At 61.9% G+C, this 24,842-nt stretch overlaps 6 protein-coding genes across 6 annotated transcripts; all 6 read left to right on the top strand.

Annotated features, from left to right (window-relative positions):
• Positions 1-469: 469 nt before the first annotated feature.
• On the top strand, positions 470-904 carry LMJF_33_0565 (conserved hypothetical protein; the record flags this gene model as incomplete). Its single annotated transcript, XM_001685745.1, has 1 exon — positions 470-904. One exon carries the CDS (start codon positions 470-472, stop codon positions 902-904), a length of 435 nt encoding a protein of 144 aa, XP_001685797.1.
• Positions 905-3,247: 2,343 nt separating this feature from the next.
• Positions 3,248-4,303, top strand: LMJF_33_0560 (conserved hypothetical protein; the record flags this gene model as incomplete). Its single annotated transcript, XM_001685744.1, has 1 exon — positions 3,248-4,303. The coding sequence occupies one exon, from the start codon at positions 3,248-3,250 to the stop codon at positions 4,301-4,303; it is 1,056 nt and encodes a 351-aa protein (XP_001685796.1).
• A 2,473-nt stretch (positions 4,304-6,776) lies between these two features.
• Positions 6,777-12,878, top strand: LMJF_33_0550 (conserved hypothetical protein; the record flags this gene model as incomplete). The annotated part of the gene is made up of 1 exon (XM_001685743.1): positions 6,777-12,878. One exon carries the CDS (start codon positions 6,777-6,779, stop codon positions 12,876-12,878), a length of 6,102 nt encoding a protein of 2,033 aa, XP_001685795.1.
• A 1,029-nt stretch (positions 12,879-13,907) lies between these two features.
• LMJF_33_0540 (conserved hypothetical protein) lies at positions 13,908-15,188 on the top strand (the record flags this gene model as incomplete). Its single annotated transcript, XM_001685742.1, has 1 exon — positions 13,908-15,188. One exon carries the CDS (start codon positions 13,908-13,910, stop codon positions 15,186-15,188), a length of 1,281 nt encoding a protein of 426 aa, XP_001685794.1.
• A 2,410-nt stretch (positions 15,189-17,598) lies between these two features.
• LMJF_33_0535 (conserved hypothetical protein) lies at positions 17,599-18,207 on the top strand (the record flags this gene model as incomplete). The annotated part of the gene is made up of 1 exon (XM_001685741.1): positions 17,599-18,207. The coding sequence occupies one exon, from the start codon at positions 17,599-17,601 to the stop codon at positions 18,205-18,207; it is 609 nt and encodes a 202-aa protein (XP_001685793.1).
• A 1,970-nt stretch (positions 18,208-20,177) lies between these two features.
• On the top strand, positions 20,178-24,536 carry LMJF_33_0530 (conserved hypothetical protein; the record flags this gene model as incomplete). The annotated part of the gene is made up of 1 exon (XM_001685740.1): positions 20,178-24,536. One exon carries the CDS (start codon positions 20,178-20,180, stop codon positions 24,534-24,536), a length of 4,359 nt encoding a protein of 1,452 aa, XP_001685792.1.
• Between the last annotated feature and the right edge of the window lie 306 nt (positions 24,537-24,842).

The following is a 24,842-nucleotide window of genomic DNA, read 5'->3' as shown; positions in this document are numbered from 1 at the left end:
GTTCTCTCTCTCTCTCTGCGCTTCTTCGGTCGCGAGAGGCACCGACCCTCTCGTTTCCTCTCTCACGGATCGGAGAGGAAAGTACGCGTGTGCGTGCTTTTTCAGCTGTGGTACAAGAGGAGCAGTGAGGGATGTGTGTCGATTCCTTGTTCCCTTAGTGGATCTGCGCATCTTCTTGGTTTCTTCATCCTCCACCCTCCTTCTTTGCTCGATGCTCCGCCCCACTTGTCGGTGCTGCACTCGCCCGTTTTCCGTTGTGTCTTCTCCGTGCGGAGCGTATCACCTACACGGTGGGCCGCGACCAGCACCCCCTTGCTAGCTGCGACACACGCATCGGTCAGACACACTGATCGCCTTGCGTTGTGGACCACGTGTCACTGCTGACCTTTGCGCACCCGCGTGCCTGCGACGTTTGAATTTGTTTGCCCTGTGGAGTGGGTGAGGGTGCTGGCGTGTTTTGCCTCTCAACATGGGCCAATCGTTTGATCTGCTGCGCACGCATGATGAGGTGCCAGATGATGTCAAGGCAGCCATTCCGCCCATCGAGTACACGGCAGCCCCGGAGGAAAGCCGTCCTCACAACCGCGAGTTTTGCGAGGACTGCGGCGAGTACTTTGGGTGGTTCTGCTGGAGTACCAACTGCGACTGGTGCGGTCGTCAGCTGTGCACCCGGTGCTGCCCCAACCACCACCTCCTCAGGGGCAATCCTGGGTGCAAAGCTTGCACGCGGAAAGCGTTTTGCATGCGCCGCCAGGCGATGCTCGAGGATCACCTCCGGGGCGCTGGACTGCCACTCCAACGCCCACGTGGTAGAGCGGAGGAGGGCGCACCCACACCCACCGCATCCAGTGCTTTGGAGAGCGTCGATGCGCTTGCTCTGTCGAAGGCGCGAACCCCTGCTTAGGAGTGCAAGAAATTGCAACGGGGGAGGTGTACGGGAGCTACGCGGTGGGCGTGTTTCGCTTTCCATGCACGTATGCGGGTGAAGTGACGAGTGATGAGGGACGGGAGCGAAGAGGGTGCACACGTGTGCGCGTTTTCTTTCTTCTTTCTGCAACACATCTCTCGGCACCCCTCGCTGCCGCTGTGGGTTGGTGGTCTTTTGAGTCTTGCCGCGACTCTCGACCCGTTCTTCATCTTGGTACTGCGACACGAGGTGTCCAGCAGCATCCGCATAGAGCGAGCGAGACGGCGCGTGGGCACCCCCAACCCTTCTTTAGTGTTCAGCAAAACCGAGCGCCCAACCGCTGTCCATGAGTACGGAGAAGTGTACTGGCGACTGTTCTTTTACATGGCGCGCTAGTATTCGGCCCTCATCTCAAGGTCTTCGCTCTTACCCGCTGCAGTCCCCGGGAGGGCCACCAACAGGCTACATACTCGCTGGAGCTGTTGGTGGTGGCGATGGTGGGGAAGCGGTCTAGGTGCTTTTTTTTTCTTCTGCCCTGCCATCTTTTCAGCACACCTCGTCAACGGCTACTTTTTTCTGCTGTTAGCACCACTGCAACCCGATGACGGTGTGTGTATGTGTGTGTGTGTATATATGGGCACGCCTCTCGGTGCGTGGCAGCTCAGGGCCCAGTACACACGCCGACCCTCTCAGGGTGGAAGCGGGGCAGCCCCCCGCTCTATCCCTGCCAAATGCGGAGCCACCTCTGGTGGTGACAGGGTCATGTGCCTACGACCTTGGGGAGCGGTGAGAGCGATGCGTCGCTGCTGGTGTCGGATAGCCGGTCCTGGACGGCGTTGCGTCTGAGCGACCTGCGGCCGTGGGCACACGCGTGCCCTCCACATGATGGGCCGAGTGTCCGCGCGGCCGGAACGCACCCCACCACCCGACCCTCGCACTGCCCGCTGGTGTGGGGAGCCCGAGGCCCCTCCGAGGGGCATGCATCACGTGGCGACGGGCATGGTGTGGGTGCGGCTGTGAGGCGACCTGCGAGGCGGCGGTGGTGGCGGTGAGGGTTTGAGGCCGATGCGGTGCTGAGATGGCTGGGCCGACGCATTGCTGTACCGCGTGTGTGCACTGCTGCTTCGCAGGGCGGGGTGGGGCCTGCGACATGCCGGTGTGTGTGTGTGGGGGGGGGCGGTGCTGGAACTCGTGCTGGATGGCGGAGTAAGGGCACACTTTATCCAGGAAACCACCACGCTAACGCAGCTGCTATATATATATATATATATATGCGTATACATATATGTATACATGATGACGGAACAGAAGCCGCGGAGGGATGAGTCGGGCGTCGAACTTCACCGGCTCTATTTTGTATGGACTGGAGAGACTGGCGACGCGCGCTCCCCTGCAGACAAGCGCAAGGAGAACCGGAGGGCTCTTTTTCTTCCCTGCAGTCCATGGCGCCCTCGCCGAATGCGGGTTGGAGAGACGCTGTGCGCGAGAGCCCAACGAACACGCTTCGCATGACGTGTTTACTCTTGTCGTCCGAGAACACGCACAGAGGCAGAGCGCAGTCGCACCGCGTGACGCGTACGACGGGTAGAGGGCGGCGGCGACGCGGCTGCCTCATTGCACACTGACGTGGCGGCGCCTATATTTACTTTGTTGCCCTTGCCATCACGCTCAATGCGCCCTCTGCCGTACCTTGTATCTGTATCGGTGTCTCCCTCCAGGGACGGTGTTTGTGCGTATGCTTCTGTGTGTGGATGTGGCCTGCGTGTGATACGGTGTGTTGGAGATTCCTCCTCTCCTTTCTCAGCTCCTTCTTCTGATCTCTGCGTCTAAGACATCCGGTGGCATGTTCTCGCCCACTCATATTGCAGACACTGCGCCCTCATCTACAGAGGTGCGTTCCTCCATATATACACAGGTGACGGGCATGCAATGATGGGAATGTTGTCGCTCTTCCTGCATCGACGGCGCATTGCCGAGGGAGACGGCGCGCGTCTTCTCCACCAGCTGTCTTCCTTTGCCTGCCGCATGAGTGAAGGACGGCGTCATCATGCAGATGTACCATTAGCCGCTCGCGAGGCACTCGAAGCTCCTTCGAAGTACGAGGTCATCAGCGACCCTTCCAGTGCGGTCGAAGTTCGAGTTTGGCGCAGAGGTGTGGAGGTGGAGCGGACCGCGAAAGAACAGCTACACCGCATCTCTCGCATGAGCCCGCACATCATTCCAGCACCTGTGGCTGTCATGCCGGATGTGCACGCTGGGATCGGGTGCACCGTCGGGTTGGTCTTGCCCACGGTGCGCGCGATTATACCAGCGTGTGTCGGTGTTGACATCGGGTGCGGCATGATTGCGGTGGAGACCTCCCTCACTGCAGAGGATCTTCCGAACTCACTGGAAGACCTGCGACTGGCGATTGAGCTGAGTGTGCCACACGGTCGCACCCACGGCGGTTATAGTGGCGCAGACGCCGGCAGCTGGCGCAACAGTGTGCCGACGAATGTGCAGCAGGTGTGGAAGAAGCACCTCGCAGACGACTTTGAAGAGCTGTGTCGCCGGAACGCACAAGTGGCGAGCACGAACAACCTCAACCATCTCGGCACACTCGGCACAGGCAACCACTTTATTGAGCTGTGCCTCGATGACCAGCAGCCGCGAAGGCACGCGTGGGTGATGCTACACTCTGGGTCGCGCGGTGTGGGCAACCGCATCGGGTCCTTGTTCATTGAGCTGGCCAAGAAGGACATGGAGGCGCGCATGCTTCAACTCCCTGATGCCGACCTTGCCTATCTCGACGAAGGCACGGCGCACTTCACCGACTACATTTTTGCGGTGGAGTGGGCGCAGAGGTACGCGTGGTGGAATCGACAGTTGATGCTTGACGCCGTACTGGTAGCCATGCGAGGGTGCATCGCAACTCCCTTCACAACAGTGCAAGCAGCCGTAAACTGCCACCACAACTACGTCGAGCGCATTCGTATTCCCATTCGAGAGCAAGGACAAGAGGCCCAGGCGGCCAGTTCTCCAGGCCAGGGGACGTTCCGCGAGCAAGATGTGTGGCTTACTCGCAAGGGTGCTACTTCTGCGCGCATGGGTGAGCTCGCCGTGATTCCGGGGTCCATGGGGGCCTGCAGCTACATTGTGCGAGGCAAGGGAAGTGCCGCAAGCTACTGCTCCTGCTCGCACGGTGCCGGGCGCCGCTACAGCCGCGGCGAGGCGCGCCGGCGATTCACTGTGGCAGATCATGAGGCTGCCACACTGGGCATCGAGTGCCGCAAGGACAGCAGTGTGTTGGACGAGACGCCTGCCGCTTACAAGAGCATCGATGCTGTCATGGCTGCTCAGGACGACCTGGTCGAGGTCGTCACGGTATTGCGCCAAGTACTATGTGTGAAAGGGTGAGGCATGTCGCGCGCTACAAACTCCCCTTCTCTGCCGCCTCCTCACCGAGACACACGCAGTCCTTAATGTACGCGCGAAAAGGTGTGCCACTTCTGCGCGCACTCGGCCGTTTTCCAGCACCTGACGTTTGTTGCCTCCTCCTCTTTCGCCCTCTTTCATGACGACGGTGCGTGTGTGTGTGTGTGTGTGTGGGCACGCCTCTCGGTGCGTGGCAGCTCAGGGCCCAGTACACACGCCGACCCTCTCTGGGCGGAAGCGGGGCAGCCCCCCGCTCTATCCCTGCCAAATGCGGAGCCACCTCTGGTGGTGACAGGGTCATGTGCCTACGACCTTGGGGAGCGGTGAGAGCGATGCGTCGCTGCTGGTGTCGGATAGCCGGTCCTGGACGGCGTTGCGTCTGAGCGACCTGCGGCCGTGGGCACACGCGTGCCCTCCACATGATGGGCCGAGTGTCCGCGCGGCCGGAACGCACCCCACCACCCGACCCTCGCACTGCCCGCTGGTGTGGGGAGCCCGAGGCCCCTCCGAGGGGCATGCATCACGTGGCGACGGGCATGGTGTGGGTGCGGCTGTGAGGCGACCTGCGAGGCGGCGGTGGTGGCGGTGAGGGTTTGAGGCCGATGCGGTGCTGAGATGGCTGGGCCGACGCATTGCTGTACCGCGTGTGTGCACTGCTGCTTCGCAGGGCGGGGTGGGGCCTGCGACATGCCGGTGTGTGTGTGTGGGGGGGGGGCGGTGCTGGAACTCGTGCTGGATGGCGGAGTAAGGGCACACGCTGGGAGGGAAAAGCAAACAAAAAAAACTCATTTTTTCTTTGCCTCGTAGGCGCTCATGTCGTTCCACACACATCCGCTGACTTGCGCCATTCGTCACACAATTTTGTTTTCCGCTGGGTCGCATGCATGGATGAGGAAGGGCGAGAGGTGCGCGTTAGGCGCACGGCCCCGATCCGATGGCAGGGCGGCGTGTCCTTGACGTCGAGGATGTAGCCGTGCTGCCGCTGGTGCGGGTGAGAGGCGGCTGTGCGTGCGTATGTTTGCGGACCTGCAGCTGGTGTGGAGTGGGCCCGTTGAGAAAAGGGGAAAACTTCACGTTCTGGGCGACAGCTGCACCGACACACTGACATGTGTGATCCATCTTCCTCCTTCCGTGTGCGGCGGCTCGTTGCATCGGCATACACGCGTACGTGCGCTGCAGGACTGGAGCGGGGCTCTCGCTTGTTCTCATCATGTCTTCGCGTTTTCCCAAAACACGAACGCACGATGCGGCTGGTGCAACACCGTGGGGGATGTTCAACGCCGCCCGCACTCGACCCAGTCAACTACCCTCCCCCCTCCCCCTCTCGCCACTGCGCAGTCGTCAACGCATGGAGAATTTCACATACACACAAACAGACGCTTAGTTACCCTGTGTTCATCACTTTCAGGTGCCCGACGCCACGCATCAGCGCCACTGCCGCGCTACACCGGTGGTTGAGACGGTTCACGGCTCCGAAGATTTCCGCAGCAGGATGCGGCCTACGCGACATTGCATTTTGACGGCTTGCGCTGGGCTTTCACATCTGTGCATCTCTTCGTGTCTCTGCACCTCTGTCTCTCCCTCTCCTCATGTTCTCTCTCTGGGTCTCTTCTCCTCTGATGGTACACACGCACATACGTGCACCGTGTGCTCGCGCATGTTCAGTTGGTCTTAGCTTGGGCCTCTGCCCTTTCAACTCCCTCTGTCGTGTCTCCGGCTGTGCGCGTGTGTGCGTGCGTGCCTGTGCATTTTGGCTATCAGTTAAATCCTACTAACGACGTCCGGCTTGCGGCAGAGCACACACACACACACACACACACAAACACACGCACACACGGCCTTCTTGTTTCGGTGTTCGTTTTTGTACTTGATGGAGCTTGTTGTGCAGCCGTGTCTCACTCTTGTTCTCCTTTGTTTTGCTCTATCCGCTGCCCCCAGTCCACGCACGTAGATAGACACTTCCCCGCCCGTTCACGGCGACGCACACGGAGGTAGGTGCCTTTGTAGAGTGCGCCCAGCGGCTTGTCTCACGCCGTGCGGCATCAGTGGCACGGCGTCGGTGGTTCGCGTGCCGCTGTTTGTGCGGCTTTGCCATCTCCATCGGCTCTCCTCGCCTTTCTCTCTGCCGCTCAGCAGAGCGCTCCCTGAAGTGCGACGATAACCGTGTGCAGTCTCTACCCTTCTTCTCTCCCGCTGGCCGATGAAGCGTTTCCGTGAGGAGGCAGACGCGGCCTCGGAACGCGCGGGAGCGCACGATGGTTCCAACGTTGCCTCTGCCGCCCCCAGCTCGTCGTCGTCTCCCTACGCGTTGTATTTCGAGGTCATCTTCGGCATCACTTCCCGTCGAAGTGGATCGCTGGAGGCGGAACGGGTGGCACTCGTGTCGCGGCTTCTCGGTGCCACCACCGCCACCCCCACGTCAACAACTCAGACCTTGTCTCACGCGAGCGCCTCGATGACAGCGGTGGACGTTGCGACGCTGATGGAAGATGACATTTCTGTCTGTCTGGGTGGCTTCACAAAGGAGCTGGTGTATCAGCAGCTTCTCCACTGCAGTGAGGAAGGGTCCTTGCTGCGCTTGCTCACTGTGGAGCTGGTGGCGAACGATGGCCGCACGCTGGTGCTCGCGGCTCCGCAACCTTCAACAGCGGGGAGCGACGCAGCCAGCGCCTCGTCGTTGCTTATGGACATCGCTGGCACTGGCGGGGAATCCGCTATGCAGCCGGCAGCGACAGGAGACGCTGCCGTTGCACATCCCGGCGATCTGTTGCTCCTTCGCTGCCAGCCGAGGCGACCCTCGGAGAACGCCGCCGAGGCGTCCGCCACTGCCAGTGATAGCGGAGCGGCGTCGGGGGCGGCTTGGGCGACGCACCAGGAATTCATAACATACAACACGTCACTTTTCACAGCCTCAGACGTCGATCTCTGGCGTGAGGCGGTGGAGGGGAGCATAGTGGTTGTGGTGCGCTGGCTGGCGACGCTACTGGAGCAGCCACCGGGTCTCGCGCAGCTGACCTTTCTCGAAGCAGCGGCATCATCTTCGTCACCAGGCGCTGGAGGCAACGCTGGACGCGAGGGCTGGCGGCGCACGTTGCAGCTCCCGATGCTGCTAAGCATTAAACCGGACGCCATGCGCGGCGCCGATGCGAAGACGCTCGACCGATTGCGGCGCACCGTCAGCTTTGCGCTGCGCGCCCTACTCGCCGTGTTCCTGCATGTGGAGTCAGCTATGCGCCTGCCGCGGCTGTGCCACCGGTTGGTATATCTCTTCCTCGCGTCCCCGCTGTATGTGGACGGGGCTTCGCAGGTGGCGATGCAGCTGGTTGCCGCGGATTCCGGCGCGTCTACCCGGCAGCTGATGGCGAACACACTGCACTCCTGCCTACTTCTGGGGTTACAGTACGCGAGCGGTAGCGCTGCTGTTTCGATGGACGCCTTTCTCGCCACAGCCGAGGTGCGACGCAGTGCTCGGCAAGCCTGCAACTGTGTGGAGCTGGTCCTCGCCCGCCTCTCTCATGTATGGTTGCAGCAGTCCCACAGCGGGCGCAGCAAAGAAGCCGCGATGGATGTGAGTGGGTCGGAGGAGGCGATCTCCGAGGTGCTCGAAGCGGTGGCTGCCACCGGCATCTTGAAGGAGGTGCTGCGCTGGCTGCAGCTCGAGGACGATATGCGACGCTCGCACGACCGCTTGGACACAAACCGCAGCGGCGCCAGCGACGACGTGACAGACACCCTTGCCGAGCTTCTTGTTCCGCCCACCCTACAACGCATCCAAGACGGGCGGCACTTGCAAGATCGCGCGGTGACGGAGCAGTTGGCGGCTCTGCGGCGCACCTACAATCCGTACCTCAGCCGTGAGGTCCAGCAGTTTATCCGCGGCACTGCGCTGGCAGCCTACGCTGAGCTATACGGCAGCACCGCTCGCGCGGTGCGACGCGTGACAAAGCTCTCTGGCGGCTCAGAGGAGCTGTGCAGAGGTCGTGTCGAGGGAGTCATAGCTGTCCGTGTGAGCGGCGTGGAGGCTGTAGGCCCGCGGTCTGGCGGGTTGGCGGAGTACTCGCTGGCAGAGGTGCAGCACTACGCAGCCTTTGGTCTGCCGGTTCACTTGTGTGTGCAAGGCTCTCGCGAGCGGCGGCACCAAGACGAGATAAAGGCGCTCGTGTCAGCACTGCAGTCGGCCCGAGTGTCCGACACGGATGCCTCCCTCTTCGCCTATGCCGTTGTACAGCTCAATGGCCAGTGGGTCATCTTTCCATTAGTGCTCACGCACGCGACAAGTGACCGCTCGGCCGGGGAAAAAGGCAGCAGCGCCTCCACTGCCTCTTCTCGAGTGACGGCACACGTGCTGCGTGATGCGGATATGCTCGCAGACTTCGTCCTTACGAGCGCCGCGGCTTCAGAAGATGGACAGGCGCAGGCGTGGATTGTTTTAGGGGCAGAGGCGGCGGGGCATCAGCGACGCGGCTCTCGACGTCGGCGCGCGGCCTTGCTCTCTGCAACCGCCGCTGCGCCGCCGGAGCGGCTCCTTCCGGCCGGCACGCCAGCCCTGACGTACCTTGACTGCCTCCGTCGCCTTCACGCCTTGTCTCTCAGTGTACGGCAGGCGGAGGCGGGCGTGAACGGCAAGGGCCGCATCAACACGGGGAACGGTCGCGGCGGCAGCCGCAGCTCAGGCCAGCCGTTCGGCGCGGACGCAGTGTCGGGTCTGTGGACCGAGCACTTCACAGATGGTGCCGTCCCGATGCAGCGCTACGTGTCATCTCTCACAGCTCCAGTAGCTGCCCTGCTGTCTGGCTCCGGCAATGGGCTAGATGCCGCCGTGTCTTCGACGTCGTCAGGCGCGAGCGGAAAGCGACTGGGAGATGCGCCGCTCATTTCACTGCAGACCCTTCTGGCCTCGGTAAACGAGGCTGTCGGCTTCTCTTCAGCACAGGTCGAAGCTCTCCACTCCCTCACCGCGGGTACCGGCATCTCCAGAAACGGCACCGGCGCCGCGGCGCAAGGGAGCAGCGGGGTGCCTGTCTCGGTGAGGGTGGTCGATGGGTGTACGGGGAGCGGCAAAACCGCCGTTCTCTACGCCTCAGCGCTGGTGCGCGGCAAGCTGCACGCAGCCGCGCGTCAGGAGCAGCAGCGGAGCGTGCAGGGCGGCATCAAGCACGCAATGGCGTCAGTTAAGCAGATCGTCACTGCGCTGCGTTGCGCCACTATGGAGGAGCTCTTCTCCATCTATGCCGGCGGACGTGCTGGGGGCAGCTTGTTGGATGAGGCGAGCCTTATCGTGGCAGAGGCTCGTCAACTGTACCAGCAGCTCAACGAGGGGTTCCTGTACTGTTCCACGCCGTTGCTGCTGCGCCCCGCAGTCGCCACGTCTACCGTACCGGCCTCGGTTGGCCAGTTTCTCTTCGGCTCCAGCAAAGGCCTCATGGACGAGGAGCAGGAGAGGGGGAGGCGGAACGGCGCACGCAACACGCAAGTAGCGTGGCAGTTAAGCGATATCGCCTCTCTCGCAGCTCTGGTTAAGGAGTCGCACACGCGGTCTTTCAACGCCCCACTAACGACGCAGCTCAACACGGAGCTGAGCCGCCTTGAGGCTACCGGCTTGTGGAGCGGCGGGTGCCGTGCCGCAGTATCAGTGGCTGCGCCGCTGCTCTCGTTGACGCTGTCTGCGCGTGACGCGGCGGATTTGATGGCCCGCGCGAGTACTTCCTCTTCGACCGCGCAAAGCTGGGCGGACTTCATCGTGAGAGACTTCTGGCCGGATTGCGACGTGGCCACGTCCCTCTACCTCGTTGCCTCCGCTGCGCATGGCGGAGCCTCTTCAGCGACGTGGGAGTTGCTGAACGCCGCACCAGAGGGGCGCTACGCGCCGGTTACGATGCCGCCTACCACGCACCTCTCCTTGTTATCTAAGGAGCAGCTGGAGGGGTGGCACATCGTGTACCTTGAGAAGCAGAGTGAGCTGGCGCAGCACATCCACGCGGCTGTTCACGAATCTGTCAAGTCGCTCTTCCAGTCCTTTCTGGATCTGGTCTGGGGTGTAGCGGCCACTTCGCAGAGCACTCGACACACTGTCCTGACCAGCACCCCGACAGAGCTGACGCAGGGGCTGCTGCTGCCATACCTCTGGTGCTGGCAGCCATCGCACATGTGCATCGACGACATCGATGCGGTGCAGGACAGCATTTTCGCAATGCTTACCCCAGTGTCCAGCTTTGTCTACTCGCTCACCTCTGAAGTGCCAGCCTTTCAAGAGCGTCGCCGATCGCATGAGCGCATTGTGCTGGCGTTGCTGCGGTCGCTGCACACGGAGCTGAAGCGCACTGGAGACCTCACCACCACAGTTTTACGTGACTCGCTGCGATGCCGCCGTGCGGAAGTGCAGGCGCTGCTGCGCTACACTATCGAGGACACCCGGGCTCTATCCAAGGTCACAGAGGAGCCAGCGAACGGCGAAGGCGATGACGCTCAGCAAGACGGGGAAGACGGCGAGGCGTCGGGGAGGCTTCAGGGAGTCACCGACACTGCCTCACCACCCCCGGCATTTCTCGGGCTGGCCTCTCATAGCGCGGTGGAGGTGTGGAGCCATGGTGTTTCGATGGATAACTGCGTTGCTGCCGACACCGCTGCAGCGGTATTTCTCATGGAGTATCTCTCCAGCTACCACCCTGCGCGTTGCGACGACGCATCGACGACGACGACGCCACCCGCGCAAACATCTTTCGGCATCTACACGAGCACCGCAGGCGAGGCGGAGACGATCTCGGCGGCGCTGTCGAGGTCCGCGCTCTTGTTATCTCCCCATTTCCGGCGGTCGGTGCGGGTGTGGAAGGAGTCACTGGAGGATGCCGGCAACGAGGCCGTCTCCCCGGCGTCCGCGGTGATGACCGCGCCGCCAGCGGGGACCACGACCATGTCCTACACCAGCCTTGAAGAGGCGGAGTGCGAGGTGGAGGTGGGCATTGTGTGCCTCTCCGGCCTGCTCGAGGTAGTGATTGCTGCGCTGCATAAGAGTCGCGGCGGTACCTCTGGCACCGTCGCCGACGGTGGTAGCCATCGGCCAGACGTGCGGCATGAGCAGTGGCAGCAGCTTTGGGCAGAGTCGTCTGACGGATCCGCGTCGCTCTTTGTCACACGCCTGCAGTGGTGGCTGTGGCGACTGCTGCGACGAGTGCGTCATGGCGTGTTTCTTATCGGCAGCCGCGAGCTGTTCGCTTGCATCCCGCTGTTCGCCAAGGCCGAGTCTCTCGTGCAGCGTCAGCGGCGCCTACTGGCGCCGAAGGATCATCGGGGATACTGGCTGCCGTCTGAGGTGGGGGCCAGCGTGCTGGCGATGGTGTGCCCAGACCACTTCAAGTGTCGCCGTATCGCCGTTGTGCGGGAGCACGACGACGCCAAAGCTGCCCCAGCGCCGGCGCCGGAAGGAGACGAGGAGGACGCGGACGCCGAAGAGGAGCTCGTGACAGTTCAGGTGCATGGCCCTACCGAGTGCCTCTCGCTCTGCCTGCAGGTGTACAACGCGTGCCCCAACTCTTCGCATGCTTGCCTGAAACCGTGCCATGCGCAGCACCGCATCGGCACTGCACACCTTGAGGAGAACGGCTGCACAGCGACGAACGAGATTACCCACGCGTCTTGCCCATACCCCTGTGGTGCAGTACTGCCGTGTGGCCACACGTGCCATCGTGTCTGTAGTGCGTTGTGTGCGCCGTGCGCCTACACCGGTCTGACAGAGTTGACGTGCGGCCAGCGAGTGGTGAGCGGCACAGACAGCAACCAGGTGATTCAGTACGCCTTTTTCCACCATTTCCAGGAACGTCGCTGCGGGGAGCCAACGGGACTCTGTCGCACGCCGGTCTCCGTCATGTGTACACGCTGCGGCACCCGCTCCACGGTTGCGTGCCACTGCGTCACGGCGCAGCTGTCACGCCGACAGCTCGCTGCTGAAGAGGAGACCGGGGAGAGTGCCGTGGCCGACGACGGCACGTACGTGCTCGATGAGACGGCGTGCGCTGGGTGTGTGGCGCTCTACAACAAGGTTGCAAAGAAGTTTGGGTACGAGCTTCTCGCTACACCACCGGTAGACCACGCCCAGAGCGGCCATCACGGCCGCATGGCTGTACATCCGCACGGCGGGGTAGATGCGGACGACGGCGACGAGGAGGGGGAGGACGGCGAGACGATGGGCACCGCGCTCCCACGCCATCTCCTCTCCACCGAGGCTCAGACTGAGCTTCGCCGCGAGTTCACCATCGCTAGCAAGAAGTCCGAACTGCTTGTGAGGAAGGAGGCGCTGGAGATCAGCAGCGGACGAGCGACGGAGAAGACGGACTACGAAGTGTACCGTGCGCAGTACACGGCGTTGAGGACCACACTGCAGTCACAGGAGAAGGCCTCGCGAGACGCGTATCAGGCGGTGCTGGACGGCTGGGCTGTGAAGTTGCGGCACGCGCTTGAGGTGCAGACGGCCCTCAACACCGAGCTGGACACGTTGATGCCGCGCCTGGTGGCGGAGGCGACCGAGGAGGCGCAGGTGCAACGACTACAGTTTGCCGAGTAGAGCACCACAAATGGAAGGGAAGTGGGTGGGCGCAGAGTTGCAACGGTTAGGGTGGCGTGAGGGTGTTGGTGGTGGTGTGGCTGAGGCGAGGAGAGGGGAAGGAGCAGAGGCCGCTCTTCGCCACGGGCGGCCTCTGCTTTTAAAGTGGTGGACAGGGGGAGGTGGGGGCGGGCTAGACTGGGGCAGAGAACGGCTGCCTTTCTTCGATCTTCTGCCATCACCCTCCACTTCTTCGGTGCGCCTCCGTGCCAGCACCGTTGAAGCAGTGGGGTCTGGGTGTGACCAAGAGCACCCGCGATGGAAAGAGCGAGAGAGAGAGCGAGCGTCGAAGATGCGCAGACGGGAGCTCGAACTCATGCGCACCGGTGACCGTCTCCCTCCCTCGCGTTCTTCTGAGTTCTTTTATGGCGGGTCGTAAATACGGCACACACACACACACACACCTCTCCGGTGCGGGAGATGAGACAACGCGACACAAAGACGACCCACCGGGGAGCTCGGCGGTCTCCATAGGGATTTGGCTCAGGAGTCGACCACCCGTCCACGTAGCGCGTAGTCGGTGTCCTAATCGATAGAGCGGGGAGAGGGCTGACCACCTAGATGCGCTGTGCGGCTGCTACTTTGCGACTTTGACTGCGCCACAGTATCCTGCAGGGTCAAGGCGCGTTTGTGTGCGCTGTAGACTCGTGGACGGCTCATCTCTCGTACGCCGCCGATCGTGTGACTAGCCGAATCGTTTTCACCGCTGTCATCAACGTGTTACTCTGCCTGCTTCACTCCTTCTTTGGCCGCTCTTCTTGCTGTGGACACACATAGATCTACACGCATACATACACATATATACATGTGTATACCTGCGGGCGCATTGCGGCCAAAAGTGTTGCAGAATCATCCGTTGTAGCAGGAGCCGATGAAGGCAAAAAACAAACACCACAACGCGGACCGTTCATTATCGAAACTGAGATGCGACCGCGCGTGCTGTCTCTGCGGCGGTCTGCAGGGCAGCTCAGCAGAGCAGCGGCTGCTTGCATGAAAATCGGTGGCCTCGACGTCTCTCTCATTGCCTTGCTCCCTGTAGCGCCGACGACTTGGCGGCGAGGCCTTGGGTCGCGCCAAAGCACTTCGCGACCGTCTTTTGTCTCCTGCTGCCGCGTCCCTCAGCGGACCGTCTTTGTCCGCTTCCAGCCGACCCCCAACGACGCGTGCTACAAGTTTTATGTCGATGAGATGCAGTTTCTGCCGCCCAACGCCCACACAATGGTGTTCAACAGCACAAACAGCTACCTTTCTCCACTTGCCCACACGCTGCTTGAGGCGCTGCCGATGGTGGAGGAAGTCACGGTGGGTACGTCCTTTGTGACAGTGAAGCGCGTGGAGGAGGCGGATGCGGCGGCTGCGGCCCGCTACTTTGCCATGAAGTTCAGCACAGTGCAGCAGAACCACGGGACCGACGAGGAAGCTGCTGCGGCGCGCTCGCAGGCGCTGCAGCAGCACGTCGCCAACGTGTTAAAAGAGGATGGCGAGGCAGCAGCCGAAGCCCGTAGCTTCAATGCAGCTTCTACGGCACCGGTGTTGTCGCCAGCGGATGCGTCCTTTGACGTCGGTGAGTTCACAGTTTCGCCATCTTCGCAGGACGAACAAATAGACGAGGCTGCCCTGCAGTCACTGATCGCCGAGACAGACTGGTCAGAGCTCAAGTTGCACGTAAGCGCTCTGCTCACGGATCACATCTGCAGCGGCAACCCGCACGTCGACCCCAGCGCCCCCCATCCCCACGCCGACACAGCCCCGGAGGAGGGCGACTCGGAGGTGGTGCTGATGATCAAGGAGCTTGTCTCCACCACGATCCGACCGCAGCTGCAGGACGATGGCGGTGACCTCCGCTTTGTCGGTTTTGACCCCGTCTTGGGCGACATGCACGTCGAGCTGCTTGGGGCGTGCCGCACCTGCAAGAGCAGTAAGACAACGCTCGTGGATCTGATCGAGCGCACCACACGGCACTGGATACCTGAGGTGAGCGCCGTCAGGGACGTCTCGCGGGCCACTTCCGCGTTCGAGGACCTTGCTGCACATCGCAGCAACGCTGCAGCAGCAGGCGCAGCCGGCCTCTCCTCCTCGCCACTGACAGACCAAATCGCAGGGGAAGGTGATGACGGTTTGCTGAATGCGAAAGGCACAGTGCAGTTTTCTCCGTCGCCGACATCGATGTCGGCGAGCGCTGCGTCAGGCGCGTACAAGATCGTGCGCAAAGTGCAAGCGTCTTCTGCTGGAGAAGCCGGAGCTGCCTGCGGGGCTGCTGCCCCGTTGTGATGCTCATCGTGGTGGCGCGCCATACTAGTTGCGTTCTGTTGCGTTCCCCGTCCTTTCGTTTCTCCCTCCTCTGTTGAATGTGAGTGATTCACTGATTCCCTTCTTACTGTTTTGCACTCCCTCGTGATGACGGTGTGTGTGTGTGTGTGTGTGTGTGGGCACACCTCTCGGTGCGTGGCAGCTCAGGGCCCAGTACACACGCCGACCCTCTCTGGGTGGAAGCGGGGCAGCCCCCCCGCTCTATCCCTGCCAAATGCGGAGCCACCTCTGGTGGTGACAGGGTCATGTGCCTACGACCTTGGGGAGCGGTGAGAGCGATGCGTCGCTGCTGGTGTCGGATAGCCGGTCCTGGACGGCGTTGCGTCTGAGCGACCTGCGGCCGTGGGCACACGCGTGCCCTCCACATGATGGGCCGAGTGTCCGCGCGGCCGGAACGCACCCCACCACCGGACCCTCGCACTGCCCGCTGGTGTGGGGAGCCCGAGGCCCCTCCGAGGAGGATGCATCACGTGGCGACGGGCATGGTGTGGGTGCGGCTGTGAGGCGACCTGCGAGGCGGCGGTGGTGGCGGTGAGGGTTTGAGGCCGATGCGGTGCTGAGATGGCTGGGCCGACGCATTGCTGTACCGCGTGTGTGCACTGCTGCTTCGCAGGGCGGGGTGGGGCCTGCGACATGCCGGTGTGTGTGTGTGTGGGGGGGGGCGGTGCTGGAACTCGTGCTGGATGGCGGGGGGCGGGCACACGCTGGGAGGGAAAAGCAAACGTTTTTTCACGCACTGGAGTGGAGAAAGCGACAACGAACAAAATGATGTGATGATTGCGGGTTATCGTCAAGGTAGGTCACGTACGCGTTCCAGCGAATGGTGTGTGCGTGAATGCAAGAGAAGAGAGGCGGGAGCCACGCACCACGTTAGAGTCTTCCGAGTTAACAGTAGCCGATGCATTCGTGTAAGACAACCTCTTCCCTGTGTGTCGGCACACACCCACGCACTCACCCGAGTCACCGGTGCTCGCATGTTTCCTTGAATGCCCCTTCTGTCCTTTTCGCGCCCATCATGTCGTGCGTCTGTGCGGTCTTGCCAGATATTCTCACTTCTCTTCTCTGTGATTGTCCGACACTCTTTGTCTCTCGCACCCTCACTCGCACTGCGTACCACACCTCACTGTTGACTGCTGCCGCCTGGGCGTTGGTGTGCCCCATCCCCCCACCGCTTCCGCAGAAGTAGCGGCGTAGTGGTGTTTGCCGTATGTTGATCTGTAGGATGTTGTGCGCCTAGGGCTGCGCATCTAGTGTCTGTGCCTCCTCTCCTCTTGCATCTTTGTGTGTGCATGTGGTTGTGTGTCTACATGCATGTGCCCGCCTCTCTTCTGAGGTGATGCGGCGGCCCGTTGTTGGCTCAACATTGCGAAGCGGGTGAGGGACAGCGCTGTGTCTAGCATCCTTCGCTCGGAGTCTTTACCGCGCCTGCGCCGCGTATTCGAGAACGTATAGGTCTCTCTGCTCGAAATGCCAACCACAGACATAGTACCCTTCACGTGCGTTCGATAGACCACCAAGCGATGAGGCGAAAGGGGGCGCTGAGGAGCAAGATGGAAATCAGGGAGGGCTGGAAAACGCGGAGGACTGAGGTGCGTACGCGCTTCGGACCCCCTCTTTTTCTCCCCTAGCTCTTTTCTACGTTGCTTCCTCCTCCTTTTCCCCTCTGCCGGTGTCTTGAGAACACTTCTTGTGCTGCTGTCGGGCCTCCCTCTCGTGGAAGAAGACATAAAACGAGCATGAAGATGCATGCGCATTGACGTATGGCCGCACGCGGGCACGAGTTGCGAAGGCTTGTGCGAGCGCTTGTGTAAGTTTATGGACGTGTTTCGTGCATGTTTGCAGGTAAGTGGCTGGCAGCGGCTCTTTCTGTGCGCTCCTAACAACGAAGAAGGGCGAACACTGATCGAATGCCTTCTAACGGGGAGTTTGAACCGGCGCACGTCATCCCCCCCCCCAGCTTCCTCCCTCTTGAGCGCATCACAGAGCATTATTCTCTCTCAGTCTTGCGCGCGCGCACACACACACCGCTTTCGCGCGCTCTCTGTGGGTATGCATGTGGCGACGATGCGCTGCTCTTGCTGTTATTCTCCTTGCATCTCTCGCTCGTTTCTCTTCACTCCTGCCTAAAGGGTGCCCTTCTTTCTCCCTGTTCTCCCGCTTCGCTCTCAAAGGCGTCAGGCAGTGCTCGACGCAGCGCCTTGGATCCGCTGAAGCGTCGCGCAGTCTGAGGCACAGGTGAAGCCAAAGCACGTCGAACAGCGTATTTCTTCGCATCTATTTTCTTTTCTCCCTTCGCGTGGGAGCGCGCCCATTCGCCGCGCACAAATCCGCTCAGTCGAGTCCGTCTTCATATACGTTCTTCGTCGTTTCGATGAGAGAGGTATTAGCGGCGCAGCGCGAGACGTTCTTCCAGGCTTCCGTCCAGGATGGCGAGCCGTACCGGTGGACCGCACTGGACACCTCCCTGGACGTCAGCGGCTCTCTTCGGTTGTCCCATCTGGTGTATCTTCCTCCGCCGTCGTTGGAGGTACTGAGAGCGTATGAGGCGTCTCGGGGCATCTCGCCTGCTGCGACTGTGCATTCCGTTCGCGCCATCGTGCGCACGTTGACCTCCAACAACAAGGTGGAGGAGTATGTGGTGGCATGCTTCCCGCTCGATGTGCAGCGGTTGGCCAACGCACAAACCTTCACAGTTCCGTCAACAGAGGTCGACCAAAGCGGAGCTGCTGCTGCGGCTGCCGCACCGTTGCCAAAGTACACTGTAGCCTCCCTTCTGCCTCGCCGGCACGACACGTCAGCAGGCCTGTCAAGCACATTTCTGTTGCCATGTCCAACAGACATTGTCACGCAGCTGAACATTCAGCTGGGGCTGGATGGGTTTACAGAGCTGCGGGTGGATGGTCCAGGAACGGTGGTATTCACGGGAGAGCAGCGGCTGACGTTGGTGGGCCACCGGAGACACGAACGCGATGCTCACTAAGGGCAGTACCTCCGTTTCGCTGATGTGGGCTGTGTGGGTGATGTGACGGCAGTGCCCTTCCCCTTTTCCGTGGTCTACTTTGCCGAGAGGATTGAGGGTCAGGGGCCCACAGGTGTGGTTGTATGCTCTCCCACCGCGCCCGCGGCGAAGCGGTGAGGAATGCAACGAATCGCGCAACATAACAGAATGAAAATGGGCAGCCGCGTGCCACGCGAACATGCCCTCTTCCCTCCGCCCAGCTGGACACACAAGCTCACAAGCAGATAGAAACCAAGAGGAGGCAAAATGCAGAATACGATCACACCGGTTCCAGTGACACACCACGGGCATGCCTGGGAACAGGTGTGCATCGTTTTACAGAGCGGCTGCCGAGTGTGAAGGCACTTGTGTACACGCACCGTGCTCCTGAGGACTCGCCGGTGCAACAATAGGCACTTCTGCTGGCTTCCACCACTGCGGAGAGTAGTGAGCGTGGAGAGTGGTAATGCTGTCGGCAAACCTTGTTTCCGCCGCCTTGTGTTTACCAACTGCTCATGCGCGCGCAGTCGCTGTGCCTGCGCAGCTGGTTGTGCGTCGCAAGTGATTGCCACGCTTGCTACCAGGCTCTTCCCTCAAAACGTTTCATCGCTTTCTGTCTCTCTCCATGTGTCGCTTGCGGACTTCTTGCCCCCCAAGGTCGTCAGAACGTCGTCGTAAACAGGCGCATAGGGGTGCGTGCGTCTGTGACTCTTGCTTTCCTACGGAGGACTGCCGCCACACGCACGCCTCGCCCGTGCCAATGACACAGCCCCCCTCCCCCGCTTTCCTCACACCCGCAACCGTCTGCTCATCTCTACAGCTGTGTTTTTCAAAACCAGTCGATCTTGTCTGCCGGTGTTGCGAAGCAGCACGCACGTGTGTGTTTGTTCGTCTTTCTGCTCAGCTGCCGTGGTGTCCTCACCCTCCTTAGTACCCTACACGGCGCAGCGACTGCCGGCAGCTTTCCATTCTCTACATCACGTGCACAAGCACTCGTCACGCGGAGGCGTCCGGCCTACCCTCCAGTTTAAACACTTTTCTCCTTACTCGCAAGCGTTGCCTTGCGCACTCCTTTACCCGCCCTTGCATGCGTGCAGAGCCCCGCATCCTCACAAGGACAGAAAACGCAACGAAAGGACCATCTTTGCTGTCTATTTGAGGTGGGGTGCACGCCATCCGCGGGGAAGGAGAACCCCCGCTCCCCACCCCTCAACACACACACACACACACACACACACACACACGCATACTGACTTCAACGACACACTTGGTGCAGGCCACCCCGCAGCCGCGCACGACCACGCTGCTTCCTCTCTGACTCCTCGCCCGTACCGTCTTTCGCTTCCGAGCAGCTTAGAATGAGTACCTCCCCGTCGCCATGCCCACACAGTCCGCCATGCGCCGCTACATCGCCATTCCTTTCCCGCACCACGTTGTCCACGTCTGAGGTGTCGCCCGTTTCTGCTGGCACCAGCAGTGCTTCTCTCACTACAAACAGGCTCGCACAGTTGTCTGCTTCGCAATCGGCGAGCACCGCTGCCGCCTCCGAGCACTCTAAAGTGTCCGTGCCTGCGCTTGTAAGGCTTCAGAGGCTGGCAGGGAATGCGTTCTCGCTGCGCCAGGTGTCCGTGCCATGGTCCTTTGTCGCAGCATCCAGCACTACTGGCTCGGCAGGGAGCACAGCGTCTCTTCACCATGCCACATCATCGCCGGAAGCGGGGGCGGCTGCGACAAGCACGGCTACATCAATCTCTTGGACTACACCAGGCAAGTCACTGCAAGCGGGATGGGCGAGTCGCACCCAACTTCCTGTTACGGCGATGACGGTGCCACACCCGGCCACGGCCTGCGCTCCCTGCTCGTGGCGCGGCACCGCAGGAGGGTGGCGCCAAGATAAGCAGGCGGCGCCACCAAGCGAAGCAGAGCGAGGCGGCGGCGACTCGGGAGTGCTGATGACGCGGCCGCCAGCATCTTTGCAGCTAAAGGGGCGTAGTGAGTCTTTACCCGAAAGCGCGCACCCTTCACCATTGCTCGCCTACGGGGGGCATCCAAGCGACGCGCAGAGCGGGTTCACGACGACCTACACCGTGCCCCTCGGCGCCCCGATCGACATGGCGGCACCGCTCAGTCCACTCATGCAGCCCGCGCCCCATAGTCTCTACGGCGCTAATCTCAACCACAGCGGCAGGGCGCACATGATATCGCTTCAACATTACTCCTCCGAGATCGGCAGCGGGCTGTCACAGACGCCGCCGCAGCGTAACGGCGGCAGCAACAATGCGCGGGACTCCGCAAGTCAACAGTCGCTGCTGACTTTAACCCCCCACGACGAAGCGACGTTTTTGGCTATGCTGTGCTCGAGGCTCTCCTCGCTGCCGCCGCCTCTGAAGGCGCCGATGCCACTGCTGCACAGGACGATCGCTGCGTCAGGGATGCATACACGAGCTCACGTCACTGTCGATGGCGCGTTCATGAGCGGACAGCGCTCGCTGCCCACACCAGCTGACGCGCTTTGCAACTTGTTCCAGCAGTACCTGGATGCGCAGCGAGCACTGCAGCCGGATGCGCGGCAGCAGCTGGATGGCGTGTCTGGGACGCTCACGGTACCGCTAGACACCCAGGAGCTGGTGCTGCGGCAAGTGCAGGACTTCGCTTTGCAGCTCGATGCTGCGGCTCATGCGCACGCGCCACCCCACCAGCAGGCGGTCGTCGGCTCTTCGGACCAAGCCCCGGGCGCGGCGTCTGGAACAGGTGGCCGATTGGGAGATGTGGGTTCCGCGCCGCTGCTGTCGGCCCCTGCCGCGCACAAAGGCGACGACATTCCCTGGGATACCATTTTCAGCTACCTAGCGGACCCTCCAACCGCAGCACACGCCACGCTGCGTGCCGTCTCCCCTGCGTCGCGGCGCCGACTCGAGCAGCTGGGGTGGCGATGGATGATCGCGAAGGTCGCTATGAGCGTCTGCCCCTTCATTCAGGAGAGCGGCGCGGGGGCCTCTGTGCGGGACGCGTATGCGCGCTTGGATGGGCAGGAGCGGCAGTATGTTGGGAGCGTACCAGTCGCACGCCGTACCCCGCTGCTCCCACCATACCGGCCGACGTTGGCCAAGAGCGAGCGCCTGCTCGATGGCAGCGCTCTGCTGCACTGCGAGCGGCAATCGCTGCTGCTGGATTGGGCGTGGCGCGAGGGGTGGTTGCACCGCCTCACATGCACCCACCACGCCTTCGTGCTGCCTCGCCTTTCCGGTGGTCGCGCCGTGCTCTCGCGCATTCGCGTCGGCGGCGTCCTTTGCGACGTGCTTCGGCCCAAGCGGAACCGGCTCGACGGCGGTGCTGGTGAGGGCAAAGGCGGATCGGGCGGAGCCCTTGCGGCATCCGGGGGCGCAGGGGACATGACGGCCAAGGCTGCTTATGGCGCTCAGCTGACACCGCCACCTCTGCCTATTCTAGAGAAGCGACCTACCGAGGCTTTCAACGCAACGCGGAAGCTGCTGGACGATGCCGTCAGTGCGATTTCGCGAGAGTGGGCGCGCAGCGCAGGTGCACCGCGGTCTAAGCAGCTTCAGGCCACGCTGACCCTTTTCTCACAGCCCTCTCGCGCCAATACCCCATCGTCTACCGTCACAGCGGCGATGGACAGCTCCGTCGCCAACTCACCGCAGGAGACGGAGAGAGGCTACCGTCAGGACACATTCACCGACCTTCAGCACCATCCACACTACGGCCATGCGTTGCTCCCCGTTCTTGTCGAGGATGTGAGCGGCACCGCACATTTGCTGTGCACGAACAAGACTCGACTAGACACAGCAGAGGTGCGGGGATGGGTTAGTTCCTGGCTGCAGCACCGCCACCGCCTGCCTCGCCAGCCCATCTGCACCAGCGCCGCGGAGTTCTTGCTTGTGCGGTCGCCGTCGGCGCCACTACGCGCTGCAGACGATGAAGTCAGCGAAGGCGACCGCGCTGTGTGCACCACTGCCGCCGCCGCCGCCCCTTCGTTGCAGGCAGACGCCGGCAGAACGAGGCGCACCGATGGCACCCCACCCAGGGCAGAGGATGGGGCAGCACTCGGCCCACCTCTGTTGACCGACTCTGTGACCCCGCCGAAGGGTGGGTGGGAAGAGGACGAGGACGAGGAGAGCTACGGCGCGGCGATGCCGGAACTGGTCTTCGCCCTGGACGGATCGAGGGATCATGCACGCATGGTCAACGCTGAGGGGCTCGTGGGCGTCGTGGCCGTCGGTGAAGCTGGGCGCGCAGGGTGCGATCCTGCTGCGGAATACCGCTTTCGTGTGCGCCTGCAGGATTGGCGCAACAAGGGGTACGGTGTGGTGCGCAGGATGAACGAAGTAGACCCGCCGTGGTTGATGCTGGGAAGCGCGTCAGGTCCTCAGCCGCGGCCTCTCGCGCTACATCTGACAGAGCAACACGTACCGTGGCTAGCACATCAGCTGTGCCCTGACAGCGAGGGCGGCGGCCTTTTGGATTTGCAGGAGCTTCATCTTTTCGTAACAGAGTCACCGCTGCCGCCAGGATGGGCGGCAGCGTGGCGATGGTGCATGGACGTGCTGCGCGACCGCAAGAATTTGCTAGTTCTGAGTGTGGCCGCACGTCCATGGGCCCCAGTCATGGCAGAGGGCGCGGCGTTGGATGTACACAGCGAGTGCAAATCGCATGACGTGTCTGAGGCCATTGGAGTGCTGGGTGCCTTCACCGCCCATGCTGCTATGTTCACAGCGCCACTGCAGGTGTTGAGCCTCCAAGGCGCCATGGCGGACGCTGCCGCGCCACTTTTCTGCGATGTGAACCGTGGTACACACCCGGAGGTCGATGGGGAGGGAGGATCACCATCTCTGGAGCGCCTGCGAGAGCTCTATGTGAGCGTTCGCAGCGGCCAGAGTGCTGGCGGTAGCCCATGTTCTGGCGGGCTTGACGACGTGCATGTCACCGCTACCGTGTATCCGGTGCTTCAGGTGCTCTGGCTCGACGCGCCGCGCCTGCGCCGCATCCACCTCGATGGCTTGCTTGTGTTGCGAGAGCTGCATCTCATCTCTGAAGCGCTGCTTGCCTGCTCCGCTCTACGCGGGGTGGAGCTGCTTCCTCACCTGGAGGTGGTTCACTTGGAGAGGGCTATTATCGACGACTGCTCTTTCTTTGGCGATTGTCCCGCTCTACGCGAGCTGCTGCTGCACGCCTGCCGACTGTCACTTTTTCTGCCGTCGTTGACGGTTGTGCGGGATGGCGGCAGCGGACGCCTGGAGGAGCTGCGCGGCGTGGAGAGGGCGCCACGGCTTGAGACGCTGTCACTCTGTTACACGGAGGAGGTGAGAAACTTGCAGAACTTTGCTCAGTGCCGCAGCTTGCGCCGCATCCTCCTCACCCGATGCAACGGCATCAGCTCCAGCTCCATCGCGGGGCTAGAGCATCTTCCTCATCTTGAGCTGCTGGCGACGGAGTACACGCGAGTGAGCGGTCTCTCGCACTTTGCGTCTACCCCGGCGCTGCGCGTACTGCGCGTGGACGGGTGCAAGCGTGTGCTACACTCCTCTGTGATGGGTCTGGAGAACGCCGCCGTTCTCACGGAGCTGTCGTTGAAGAACACCAATGTCTCGACGGTCGCCAACTTCGGTGGGGGGTGCCGTTCGCTCCGGTCACTGGACTTGAGTGGATGTCGGCATCTCGACGTCGACGGACTCCAAGGCATCCAGGCCCTGCCTCAGCTGGAAGTCCTCTGCCTTTCTCACATGCCCATCACGGACGTCAACTTCCTCGCCGACTGCGTGAGGCTAACGGCACTCTACTTGGAGGGCTGCACGGAACTGTTGCCCACGTCATTGGAGGGTCTCCAGCATGCGCCACGCCTCCGCAAGATTGTGGCGAACGAATGCCCCACCCTGACGCGAGTGGGCCGTCTTGGCAAGTGCGCCGCCCTCGAAGTCTTCGCCGTCGCCGGCGCCACGGCGCTCACCGTGGAGGGTCTGCAGGGAATCGAGCAGGGTGGCCACATCGAATACCTGGACATCTCTTCCACCGCGGTGCATACGCTTCACTTCTTGGTGGGCGGCTGCCGCGCCTTGCGCTACCTCTCGGTGAAGGGCTGCCGTAGAATCACCAGCATGCGCGCGCTGCACGGGGTGGAGAAACTTCCGCGGCTTCAGGCGCTCAACATGGAGAGCTTGGATGTGCATGGCCCCCTCGATTTTTTGGCGACGTCCACCTCTCTTCGCTATGTGTCCTATGCCGGGTGTGCAAGACTCTCAAGCGATGATGTGCAGGTGCTGCGCCGGTCGGGAGTGCAAGCGGCTATTCCGTAAGTCGCGTGGGAAGGCCCAGACAGCTTGACACATCGAAATACGAGCGCAAAGGAGGGACAAGATGCGCTGTCCAATCACAAGACAACCTCTAAGAAGCAGAAGGGTGTTGCCACGCATGCACACGGATGTCTGCGCCACCATCGAGGCGCGCAGCTCCGCCTACATGGGAGGACCGAGGAAACAAAAAACAAGCAAAAAACAGCAGCAACAGCAACAACGAAGGAGATACACCGCACGGGCGTCTGCGGCGACTGATTTGATGCTCACTTTCTCTCGCATCCGCGGGGCCGCTCTGCCTTGCAGACG

This window comes from Leishmania major, chromosome 33 (genome assembly GCF_000002725.2).
Source record: "Leishmania major strain Friedlin complete genome, chromosome 33".
Classification (NCBI taxonomy): Eukaryota; Euglenozoa; class Kinetoplastea; order Trypanosomatida; family Trypanosomatidae; genus Leishmania; species Leishmania major.
Note: the sequence above shows the minus strand (reverse complement) of the source record. Positions and strands in the feature narration are given on the sequence as shown.